Source organism: Alligator sinensis, unplaced genomic scaffold (assembly GCF_000455745.1).
Source record: "Alligator sinensis unplaced genomic scaffold, ASM45574v1 scaffold983_1, whole genome shotgun sequence".
Taxonomy (NCBI): Eukaryota; Metazoa; Chordata; order Crocodylia; family Alligatoridae; genus Alligator; species Alligator sinensis.
In genome coordinates, this window is record NW_005842015.1 from 871,033 (window position 1) to 884,082 (window position 13,050).

At 45.5% G+C, this 13,050-nt stretch overlaps 1 protein-coding gene across 5 annotated transcripts in view; it reads left to right on the forward strand.

Moving 5' to 3' along the window:
• The window catches only part of PTPRJ (protein tyrosine phosphatase, receptor type J), a 171,455-nt gene that overhangs the window by 17,409 nt on the left and 140,996 nt on the right, over positions 1-13,050 (forward strand). For 4 of the 5 annotated variants that reach the window (XM_006022013.2, XM_006022012.1, XM_006022015.1 and 1 more), the window contains exon 3: positions 2,980-3,036. The exons of the other annotated variant lie outside the window; for it this stretch is intronic. In XM_006022013.2, the coding sequence (XP_006022075.1) occupies positions 2,980-3,036 (57 nt within the window). The remainder of the gene's footprint in view (positions 1-2,979; positions 3,037-13,050) is intronic. 5 annotated transcript variants of the gene reach the window in all.

Below are 13,050 nucleotides of genomic sequence, written 5' to 3' on the forward strand. Positions count from 1 at the left end.
TTATCATGTATGATACCTTACTGCATCTTTCTGGGCAACTCCAGTCTACTTTAAGTTTCTCCTTCCTTTGCCTCCCTCTACTTTCCCTCCTGCTCAAGTTGCAGTGTACTAATAGCACACTTTACCAGATGCTCCTGTGTTCCCCTGAGTAACGCAACTTACTCATTCTTCCCAGGGTGATGTGTACATACCTGAGGCTACCCTTGACCCCAAGCCTCCTATTTAACAAATTTAATATAAATTATGTTTAATAAACATTTCTTTCTTTCTTTTCAGGGAGGTTTTATGACTCAGCTCTAGAAATTAACTTCAGGCTGAAAGTGGAATATAAGGTTTTGTCCTGGAGCAATGCTTATCCATTTTTATAATCCCTTTGCACATATAACTTTTTTTTAAAAAAGCTGTTAGTATAAACAAAACTAAAATTTACAAGCTGTTAAGCAGTAACAGTGGAGGTACAGGGCATTTCCAAGAGGCTTGTGACCAGCTGTGAGGAACCAGTGCCCACAAACCTCTAATTCCCAGGAAATGACTTGTGCTTTGATGACTATTGCTGTTGAAAGATGAGTACATAGAAGTAACATTTTTAAAAGATTTTTTGTTCATTTCTTGTTTCTATTTTCATCATGTGATGTTTCTGACGTTAGCATGAATCACAGATCTCTCTAAACCAGGCATTTCTAGGCACTCACATGCCCAGAATTCTAGTAGAGCACATTGTGAAAAATACGGGTCCTTGATTCAGGAAAGCACTTAAGCGCATGCTTAATTCCAAGCCTCAAGCCTCTTTGACAAAGCACTTAATGGGTGACCTGCATAACTTACTTTTAACTAAAACTTTTCACTCAAAAATACAGTTTCATCCCAATAAGTATGTTTGGTTTATATAGCTATAAATGTATATAGAAACAACACACACACACACACACACACGGGGTGTGTGAAGCAGGTCCTATTCAATTCAGATTCGGAGTTGACCTGAGTCAGGGACAGTGATTTGATTCATTGATCCGAATCACTGTCCGTGATTTGATTCAGCCGAATCTGAAGATTCAATGCTGATTCAGAGAATCAGCAATTCGGACATAGACTCATCTTTAAAAGTTTTTTCTACATACCTTGAGGTACCTTGTGATCGCTGCAATGGTGGTGCGCATGGAGCGTCCCACAGGAGTGCAGAGTTGGGCAGGGGGGGGCCTTCATGTGCTTGGCAGTGAACCCGAAATTGGACCGGAACTTCTTCTGGTCCACTTCCAGGTCTGTCAGGGAGCATGCTGGGGTTCCCCCCCACTTCCCCCCATCTCAGCGATCAGCTGCGGGCAGACCCTGGGTGCCCCCCCCCAGACCCAGGAGGCACCAGCCACCAAGCTGGAGGGGGGGGGCACAAAGCGCCCCCCTGGCGCGCTCCTTGGCAGACCTGGAAGTGGACTGGAAGTGCTTCTGGTCCACTTTTGGGTCTGCTGCCAAGCATGCTGGGGAGCCCCCCATGCTTCTGTGGGATGCTCCATGCACCCCAGCATCACAGCATTCATAAGCCAAGTGCTACCTAGAGGTATGTAGAAAAAGCATTTAAAGCTGTGTCTATGTCCAAATCTCTTGAATTTTTCTGAATCGATTTGGAGGTTCCTATTTGATTCGGAGAGATTAAAGGGTCCTCTGATTCAATTCAGATTCGGAGGTTTGGCCACCGAATTGGGCCGAATCTCTGCCGAATCAAATTAGGGGCTGAAGCTTCGCACAGCCTTAACATATATATATATAATGTGTGTGTGTGTGTATGTGTGTACACACACACACACATTTATACACACACACACTAAACATACTTACTGGGATGAAACACTGAATTTTATATATATATTATATACACACACACACAAATTTCCTAACACTTCTAGTCGCAAACCAAAATCTGGATGTGGCTGATAGCCATGCTTTGCGCATTGTGCCTCAACTCAAATAATAATTTATTGTTACAAGATTTTTTTCAGGACCTGCATTTAAACTGCCTGGCATTCTCCTTCAAATAAAACCATGAGATCCCCTCTCTTTTATAATCTTCAGATCCCATTGCCAAATAACCCTTTGATCAGTCTAACCAAATATATAGATATAGATACACATACATGCACACCAAGCATACTTATTGGGATGAAACTTCATGATATATAAATATATATATAAATATAAACATAATTTGATGAAGTACTTAATGGGTGAATTGTATATATATATCTCTATATATAAGATTTAACTGTACCTATTTTTAAAACCTACATGTGAAAAGGTATGTTTAAATTTTTTTTTCAAAACAGTTACATTTTCCAAAAGAACATATATTTCATTTCACATTTCAAATGAAATGATTTTCTTCAACATTTGTTGTGGAATTAAATTTAGATTTTTATGAGCTCTACGTGCTTGTTTCATTAATAAGTATGAGTTAGTCACCCCAAAATCCTGCTACTAAAATTTTGATATCAAATCACCCAATCATGTTGTAACTTGCTGTGTCTGTGCTGAGCTCCCTGCATAGGTTTTTCTAGTGGCCCAGAGCTAACTGCAGTCTTGCAGCCCAACAGTTTGACCCCTGGCACCAGTTACCAATATCACCAATGCTTCTCTCCTGCCATGTCTTTGTTGGAACTTCAATCTTAGGGAACTGTTTTAATCGTGGCTCAGTGGTATCTTGTTAGGTCTAACCGTCAGCAGAAGGACATTGGGGCTTCACCTCCCCTACACCCCGCCTAGCGCCAACCCGTTGTTACTCTGATGTTGAATGGATGCAATTTTACCTCATATTTGTTCGGTCCCTTCTCGGCTTGGTTTGCCCAGTCCAAGTCCACGTCTATACTTGGTCCCTCTTTGATTCAGTCCAGATGAATGGATATACTTCTGAAGGGGCTAGAGGGGCATTAGCCTTCCCCTGTTCCTCACTCACGGTTCTTTACCAGTCATCTCTCTCTTCTTGCCCTACAGATCTGCTGCTGTGTTGGCTCCACTATCCACAGCTGGACTACCACGTCACCTCTCCAGGTCAGTCACCTGACTCCTCTGTGTTAGCCGGTAGGGGCAGCTCCTCAGTCGGAGGCTGCCACCAGTCACCCCTCCTGGGGTTTATGGCTCGGCTGCAGCCTTCCCTTGGCTGCCTAGAACTCTCTTCTGGTTCCGCTGTCAGACCAGTTCATGGGGCTTTTAGCTTTGCTCCGCCGCCTCTGCTGGTGAATTGGCATCAGCATTGGCATGCACTAATAAAGCACGTCCATGCTGATGCTGACTTTTTTTTCCCCTTCAGGCATCCTCACCCCTGTTGTCTACAGTTTGAGATGCCGCAGTGCTGCCAGTAAGTCCTGCATCATGGTGATCCTGGTGCTGCTGCCATGCTCTTGTGGCTCTGCATGCTGCAGTGCTGCTGGCAGGGCCTGCAGCGTGGTGATCCTGCTGTTGCCACCACGTCCTTGTGACTCAGCATGCCATGCTCTTGCAGCTTGGCATACTGTGGTGCTGCTAGCAAACCCTGTGGTGTGGGGATCCTGCCACTGCTGCCAGGTTCCTACGGCTTGGTGACTCCACTGCCCCTGCCACACATGTATTCTTTTACAGCTTCTCACTAAATGTATAAATTAAGTTTTAATGAGTAATTTTCAATATAACTCAGAAATCAAAACTTAAATTTACTTATTAGAATAATTTAATAGCAACTTTCATAAGTAGAACATAAAGTGCCTTATCAAGGACATACATATTGTTATTACAGGCCTTAGGGTTGTTGGTTGTAGCCGTGTTGGTCTAAGGACATAGGCAGACAAGGTTCTTTGGGTAGATGTGATATCTTTTATTAGACCAACTAAGTAGTTGGAAAAATTGTTCTTTGCAAGCTTTCAGGCACAAACATCCTTCTTCAGGCATATAGGGAGTCTGCTGGTGAACTGTATGCTCTCCTGGGTCAAATAGAAGCCAAAATGCAGGTCTGTGAAAATGCAAATACATGGCAGTGAGGATCAGAGGAGTGAAAAGAATAGGTGTAAGACAGGTGGAGGACCCCGGGGGAAAGGAGAAATGTTGAACTTGTGATAGAAGAATGTAGCTGGTAACCTGGCGTTATCAGATGGCAGATAGGTTATAATGTGCCATAAATCCAAGGTCTATACAGGCAGCCCCTACTTAATGCTGTTTCACTTAGCGCTATTTCGCTGTAATGCTCATTTGAAATTGATACCTGATTTCACTTAGCGCTCAGCGAGTTTCATTTTAATGCTCCCAGTCACCATCCTGGGTCATTAAAAACAATTTTGGTCGCTATATTGGATTGTCAGATACTTTTGGGTTTGCTTAATGCTCGTTTCGCTTAATGCTCAGTTTTTTGAGAACCAATTAAGAGCGCTAAGCGGGCGTTGCCTGTATTTAGTCCATGTTTTCTTGTATCCAGTATATTTATGAAGTGAAGTTCATAGGCTTGTCATGAACAAGTGTTTTGTAAATTTCTTTTGAGGAATAGAACTGAGACATTGGAGAGGGAGAGAGAAGTTTTCTTGTAAGAAGCGAGCACCCCCTAGGTAATTGGGTATTTTTGTCTTCGATAGATTTTCTGGTGCACAGTTGTTTGGTTTCTCCTACATATTTTCCATCAGGGCATTTGGTGCACTGGATGAGCTATATTACATTTCTGGAAGTGCAGATGTAAGATCCAGGAATGGTGATGGTTTGGTTGTGGGGTATAGTTATTGTGGATGTAGTGGAGATTTGTTGGCAGGTTTTACATTTTTTGTCCCTGCATGGTCTGGATCCATTTGGTGTGCTTTGGGCCATAGGAATGAGGCTGCTTCTGGTGATGAGGTTGGAGAGGTTCAGTGCTTGTTTAAAGGCTAGGATGGGTGGTGCTGGAAAGAGCTCGTTAGATCTTCTTCTAGTATGTGTTGCAATTGTTAGAGGATTTTCTATTTAGGTTCCAGGAAAGGATGGTATGTCATAACAAATGGTGTGCGATTTGTGGAGATATTCTTTTTGTACTGCAGCAGTTCTTCACATGGTATCCAGGTAGCTCTTTCAAAACTACTATCTATTTCTCTGGAGGAGTGTCCTTATTGGGTGAAAGTCCTTTTGAGATTAGTGAGGTGATGGCCACAGGTATTTTCCTCAGTGCAAATTTGTTGGTATTGAAGGGCTTGGCTGTATATTACAGCTTTCTTGGTGTGTTTAGGGTGATTGCTGGTTCTGTGTAGATATGTATGTTGGTCAATGGGTTTCTTGTATAGGGTGGTTTGTATTTTACCATTCTAGATATTAATCACAGTGTCTAAAAAGTAAATGTTGGTGTTAGAGTATTCAGGAGATAGTCTGATGGAGGCATGATGGTTATTGAATTTGTGATGGAAATCAATCAGAGACTGCAAGTTTTCGATCCAAATGCTGAAGATGTCATCTATATATCTCAGTTATAGCATGGGTTTGATGGTGCAGTTCTTGAGGAATTCTTCTTCCAAGTGGGCCATAAAAAGTTGGCATATTGTGGGGCTATTTTGGTGCCCATGGTTGTGCCCATGGTCTGGAGGAAGCGTTGGTTATTGAAACTAAAGTTGTTGTGTGTGAGGATGAAGTGTATAAGTTTAGTAATATCTTTAATAATAATCCAGAGGTTAAGGTCAATTTTTTTTAGAGATATGTAAGAGGTGAAAGCAAATAGATGCAAAGAATTTTAAGGGTTCTTAAACACAAACTACTCTTTACTTTTGCTAGCACAAGATATAGACAAATCAATAAGCACACCTATGCACATTTCCCTCCCTTGGTTTATTCACAATTCTTTGGGCATAAGTCTAATTTTTCTAAGGAGTTTAGGATCTTGTTTATACTTGCATGTTTCTGGCAGCAAGCAGCAAGTCCTACTACCCAGTTGCCACCGCCTGTACACATCAGTGTACTTCTGGCAGCTCCACTGCAATTGGTGTGCCATTAGAGCACAAAGTGCACTCTGGGAAGGTATTAATAGCTTGAGGGATGGCTATTACTCACAGAAAGAGCAGGAGAGTTGATAGCTGTTTTATTCCAGGTGCTGGATGAGGGAAGAAATATTGTTTCACTTGGAATAAAGTGGCGTAAAGCTGTGGATAGAAAACATGGTACTGTCATTGCAGAGGAACTTTGGGAGTGAATGCAATAGAGTAGCTGAAGGGGGCAATCAGGGCAACATCCCTGAGCACCACATTTTGGGAAAGGAACAAAAATAGTGGCTGCTGCAGCTGTTGGCTGGCCACCCTACAGCTGCCAGCAGTGCAGTGGCAAGTGCTGCCCATGTGCCAAAGCTCCCCAGGTGCTGTTATGCCTATGCATGGAGGTACTCAAAGTTGACTTCTACTGGCAAAGTTCCATAGTATAGATGAGGCCTAAGATCCCTCCTGAAACAGCCCATAATTTGGGGGTAACCAAATTTCCTAACCCTTCTAACCACAAACCAAAATCTGGATGTGGCTGAGAGCTATGGGATGCAATATTTTTGAGTTGCACATGTCCCAGAGTCGATGCTTTGCACACTGCTCAAAAATAATTTGTTGCTAAAAGTCTTTCCTCAATTAAACTGCCTGGCAGTTTCCTCTAACAGAACTAGAAAACCACTCTCTTTTATAATCCCCATATCCCTTTGATCAGCCTCACTAAATGATCAAGACCCTACTCCTAGTTAATCCACTGACTGGTTACCAGTCCTGCAGAAGCAGGTTTCAGGGTGTTTTTAGCATATCCATTGCTTTGCCTAGGAAGACCTATTCAAATGTCAATGAATCCTGATAGTCCAGTCTCTCAACCCAGACATAGTAAAGGGACAACACACTAGTTTATTGACCCATGATTCCTCACTCTTTATCAGGTCAGGTGAAAACCAATACAAAAGTCAACATTTTTACTAAAATAATGCAAACATATCCCACAATGTAGGGGTTACCATTAACCATGTAAGTAATCCCACTGAAAGCAATGGAACTACTTGTGCTTGCAATCCAATTTGTGCATTAAGGTATGTTTATGCTTCAGTGTAGAATGGAGATATCTAGGTTAACTTCGAATCCTGCTTTAAATGAGAACCAGGGTAAATTGACTCAATTTGAGCTCTGTCCTGCCACAGTTAGACTGCTTCCAGTATCTGGCAATCTTAAAGTTAGCTTGGGTATTTCTGCACTACTCTGCATTGTACACTACAGCCAGCCTTTGCAGAATCAATTGCCAAATTAGCTTGCTGAAAATGTATAGTCTCCATAATGAGAATGACACCCCTAGGCCTGTCTGTTTAGGCAGGGATGTAAACAGTTGTGGAGGCTGGATCAAGAGTCTGAGTTACATGACAGGACAACCAACTACAGGCCTTGGATTGCGTGTATATGGCTGAGAAACCCAGAAACAACGTTGGCCCCAAGCATTGTTCCCTCTAAGGAGTAGTGGTCCATGAGCGCGCCGCTTCAGTCCGTGAGCATGCTGCTTCGGTCCCGCCTCCCCCTTTCGGCGCAGTCCGCTGGTAATTGTCCCAAAGTAAGTGTCCAGGTGGGAGTGGGCAGGGTTCAGCCACCACCCTTCTCCATGCTAACTGCTGCCCAGAGCAGCGCAGTGGAGTGCTGTGGCCCAGCCATGAGCTGGACACAGTCAATTGATAGAACTGAAAGGGAGGCACTGGGGCCGGCGTGGGACACTCCTCATGCGGGGCAGGCAGCGGCTTCTCCCCGAGGTGGGGCGAGGTGAGGTGGGGGCAGGGACGGAGATGGGGACAGGGGCTGGGGCTGGCATGGGCTCCGGGGAACTGCTCCACTCTCCCACATAATCTCAGGGAGCGAGGAGGCACATGGTGTCAGGGCTGGGGAGTGGAGCAGTTCCCAGGAGCCAACAGAGCCTCATGCGGGGCAGGCAGCGACTCCTCCCAGAGGCAAGGCAAGGCAGGGCTGGGGGCTGCGGCTGGGGCCTGGCGCGGGCTCTGCCAGCTTTGGGGGACTGCTCCACGGGCTACAAGTAGTGTATATTGGCTCTAAGGTGTGTCAAAAAGCTACTGGCAAGGGAAAAATAGTCAGCTTCTACCGTGGAAGGAGATGACAGCACACACTTGAATAGATTGCGCTTGGCAGAGGTGTAAATTCTGGTTTCCTGCCATCTTTGATTAGTTAGTGTACATTTTTTGATTAGCATTGTGTACACTTCCCTTGTGGTTCCAGTATTTTTTTTCACTTCGCTTAAGGCTTAGTACAAGTCATATTAAGGTTAATGGAGAGATACCCACTGAATTTCACGGGTAGTTGGTTTAAGGCTGGAAACTGGAAACTCTCACATAGGAAATCCTATTCACTTTAGCAGTGAGATTGATTGAGTTTGCAAGACTGGATCATTAAACTTCTACTGTGTACTCATAAAAAATAATATCCTACTTTTTAGCCCAAAGATGGCTGCATTACAGAAGCAAGTGAAATGATTGTTCTGTGGAAGCTACAATTCGGTTTGCCTGGGTAGATTCTGCTATGTTAATTGGCATTCCTTGTTGGTACTGGGAGGTGCTGGTAAAAAGCTCCTTGAAGGACGAGAGCTATTGTTTAGGGTTTGACCTGAAGGCCCCTTGTCACATAAGTAGCCTCATTAACGTTGATGGGACTGTTTGCTCGTGTATGGTCTACAGGGTAGAACGCTTGGATGGAAAATGATGAAATCCTTTGTGCTGTGAGAAGCTGGACAAAGGTACGGTAGTATAATGCTGCCTATTTCATGGATTTTTTGTATGCTTTTTGGATGCAGAAGCCAAACAAAATGTCTTTGTCACCCATAAGAAACTATTTAAAATTCCTGACTTTATCCATGGTTTTACACTTGTCTAGTTTCTATTAACAGAAGCTTGATTAAAAGCTTGTTTATATTTGTAATTATTTTTTATTCATACTAATTTCATCTTTATGTAATTAATCTTTAATTTGAAAGATCCTTAATAAATATATATAGCAAAAAGCAACTGTTCTGAAGTGCCTTAAGATCTTTGAAGTACAATGCACAACCTCATTATTAAACAAAGTGTGTATATAACAAACCCCTGCCTTTAACAATCCCAGCAGAAGGAACAGATTTTTAAATTATTATTATGATGCAGCAGATTGACTAACTAGAAAGAGCGAGCCCTCATTTAATGAACTCTTCTCTCAGTCCCATGTGGATTCGTTATGAAGATATGAGACAAGAATCCTCCAAGTCACGCTCATTTGAAGTAATGTCTCCTCATCATTTATTGACAAGACCATGACAGATCTTGCAGGGCTCCACATTTATGTCTTTAAACATTGAAGCACGTGTAAACACTTTATGCACATGTGTAGCCATGGGTGGATCTAAGATTTTGAAAAGCAGGGTGCACATGGTGAGGTGCATCATCCCATATAACACAGAACATAAAAAGAAACTAGGTGCTTTGCTAATATGCTAGGGGCCTAGGCTATATTATTCAGTTTAAGGTGGAAGCAATACCAACTATAACTTTACAGGAATGAGTTAAAAACAGTTTGCCTGGTTGTGAAATAGGAGCTACCAGGAGCAGCTAAGGCAGCATGATTGCAGCAAAAAGACAAGCTTGATTAGTGGAACATAAAGACTATTAAAAAGGTGAGGGGGTCATTAACACTGGTGGAATGAAGAGTCTTGGAGGAATCAGGTAGATTATAATGAGCCAGGAAATCAGCTGAGGCTCTCATTGCTGCCTGAACAGAGATGATGCTGCCAGTGCCAGGTAGTTGGTTTTAAACTTTGGGTGAATCAGGAATCAAAGGGGTATTGGGAGTAGAAGTGTAGACCTACTGGGTGCATCCAGACAAGTGTACACGTCCTGTCTGTGGCACCACACATGCTGCACATGCTGATGTTCCCCACACTGCTAATTTCCAGCATGGGAGGTTTTTTGACACAGGGAGATTCCAGTGTCAGAAAAACCTGCACCTGAAAAAAGAGAGGCAGCGTGTGCCACCCGAAATGGAGCCTGGTTGGCCAGAACCAGACTCCTCCCGGGGGTATGAGTCCCCAGATCTACACGCCGGATGAGAGGAGGCTGTCTCTTCCACCTGGGACTGGAGCTGGGCACAGGCTGTACCCAGCACTGAGGAAGATTGCTGCTGCCGCCAGTCTCAGGTGGCAGTGGCAGCCTCCTCTCATCTGGCATGCAGATCCAGGGGCTCTCACCCCGGGAAGCAGTCCGGTACAGCCCCACAGCCCTCTCGGGGGTGCGAGCCCCCAGATCTATGCCCCAGATGAGAGGAGGCTGCTTCTGCCACCTGGGACCCGCACTGGGCACAGCCCGTGCCCAGTACCAGGAAGATTGCTGCTGCTGCCGGTCCCAGTGAAACAGCGAAACAGTTTCGACAAAACAAAATGGGACAGTGCTTCGAAACTAAATGAAATGACGAAACGAAACACTGTCCCTTTGAAATAGCGAAACAGACGCCAAAACAAAATGATGGTGTTTTGCAAAGCCCTACTGTCCAGGTTCCCTTCCGCTAGATCACGGCTGCTGGAGCCCTGGGAGGTCCCCAGAACCCCAGGAAAGGCAGCCTCCCTTACCCCACCCGGGGCAACTTGCCGTGTGCCAGAATACATATGCAGGAGTGTTCCCCGGGAACAACTAGCAGTGTTGTTCTTTGTCCCCGGGAAAACGCATCCACACTTGTTTGTATGCACCCACTGAGTTCTACAGAAGTGGTTCTCAGCCTTTTTTGTACTGGGACCCATTTGTAATCATTAATGACCGGTCCTTACCCAGTGCCCCTCACTCCCGAGCCACTGCCCTCAACCTCCAGCCCCCCAGTGTGTGGGGCAGGGGGTGGGTGTGTTTGGTGGGGGTGCTATGGAGAATGGGGGGGCCCCAAGCAGCCGTGGTTTCCCTCATTTTTTTCCTTTAAAGGAGAATTCATTTTTAAAGTTTGTTGATCTATTTTAAAGGAGAATCCATTTTTTAAGTTTGTCTGCGACCCATATATTCTTGTGGCCCACTTTGGGTCATGACTCACAGGTTGAGAAATGCTCTTCTACAGGACTACTCAGATGTATCAAGTGGCACAGGCACAGGTACAGGCGTAGGTATTTGGAAGAAAGGGACCTTAAGGTTTGCAAAACCAAAGTTTTGCCAAAATAAATAATAATAAAAAAGATGATCAGACCAATATTTGTTAGCATTTAACATATTTTCAATGCAACTGAACACTGTGAACTTACACAATCCTGGGGGGGAACTGAAAAAACTAGGGGGAAGCTTTGAAAGAGGGCTTGAAAGTGAAAGGAAAAGAGAGGACAAGAAACTGAAGTGAAACTAACTTGTCTTATTTTCCCCCACCCTCTCCTCTGTGGGAGCTAAGCAAGCTCCCCGGAAGTAAATGAGACTAGATCCATGCTTGGGTGCTGGGTCTATCTCACCCGGATCAGGGCATGGGAGCAGGCTGTAGAGCCAGAGCGCTCCTGGACAGAAGGTTTCAGGGCAGTTCCTCTCAGTGGGAAAATAATAATAAAAAAAATGTTTGGAGCATCTTTGTAGTACCTTGTTTTAAAAGCCCCTGGCTTTGGGTGCATGTCCGCAGGGTGGGTGGAGAGCAGGCTCCCTCTCTCCTTCCTTCTTTGTGTGGGGCTCATAAAGGAGCTGGAGCATGTGGGGGCCCTTCCGCTGGCTGCGCCTCTGCTTTGGGTGCAGCTCGGGTGTGGGGAATGTGGGTGGGGTTGCGGCGAAGCCCCTGTGCTCTGGGCAGCGGGCATGTGTGTATGTATAAGTGTATAGGTGTGTGTGCCTGTGTGTGTGTGTGGACTTGTATGTGTGCCTGCTTGCACGTTGCTGTATGTGTGCATGTCTGTGTGTGTACATGTCTGTTTATCAGTGCATGTATGTGTGTGTACATGTCTGTGTATCAGTGCCATGCGCGTGTATATAGCTGTGAATTTTTACATGTGTATGTGTGCCTGTGTGTGTGTGTGCACGTCTATGTGCGTGTGCATGTCCGGGTGCATGTGTGAGTATATCTATGTATGTGTAGGTGTGTGCATGTGTGCGTGCCTGTTGGCATGTCGGTGTATGTGTACATGCATGTCTATGTGTGCATATGTGTGCGCGCATGCATGTGTGTATGAGTGCTATATGTGTATATCTATGTAAGTGTAGATGTGTATGTATGTGTGCCTGTTTGCGTGCTGGTGTATGTGTGTGTCTGTGTGTGCATATGTGTGGATGTACGTGTGTACATGTCTGTATGTGCATGTGTGTGTACTTGTATGCATGTACATACCTGTGCATGAGTGGATAGGTGTGTATATCTGTGTAGGTGTGTGTGTGCACGTGCATATCTGCCTGTGTGTGCATATGCACATGCACATATGTACATTTGTGCACAGGTATGTGCGCGCATGCCTGTATGACCATGTGTATGTCTATGTGTGTGTACATGTGCATGCACGTGCACATTTGCCTGTCTGTATGAGTGTACGTGTATGTCTGCATGCGTGCATATGCATGTGTACACATGTGCATGCGTGTGCACATGTGTGCATGTCTGTATGGTGCATGTGTGGGCACATGTGTGTATGTGTGCGGGCACATGTGTGTAGGTTCGCATGCATGCATGTGCACCTAGATGTGCGTGTCCGTGTGCACGCATCCGCATGCACGCGGGTGCATCTAACGGCTGAGTGCATGCATGTGTGTGGACCTACGTGTGCATAGGGCTGCACCCTGTGTGCGTGTCGGTGTGCAGAGGTCCGCATGCATGCGGGTGCACCTTCGTGCCTGCAGGTGTGCGCGCGTGGCTGTCTCCGTGTGCCCACGCACGCCGTGTGTGCTCGTGCAGGCAGAAGCCACCTTAAGGCGGCCCGCGTACGCGGGGAACACCCTCCCGGGCCGCGGCAAGAATGTGGGAGGGCTGCAAAGTTTGGAGAGAGGCACTTCCTCCCGCCGCCCGCTGGGACACGGGCTTGGCGAGGGGGGGCGTGGGCCGGGCCGGGCTCAGCGCAGGCAGCCACTTCCTCGTGGGGGCGGACAGGGCAGTGCAGCCGGCCCCCGCCTCCCGCAGCACT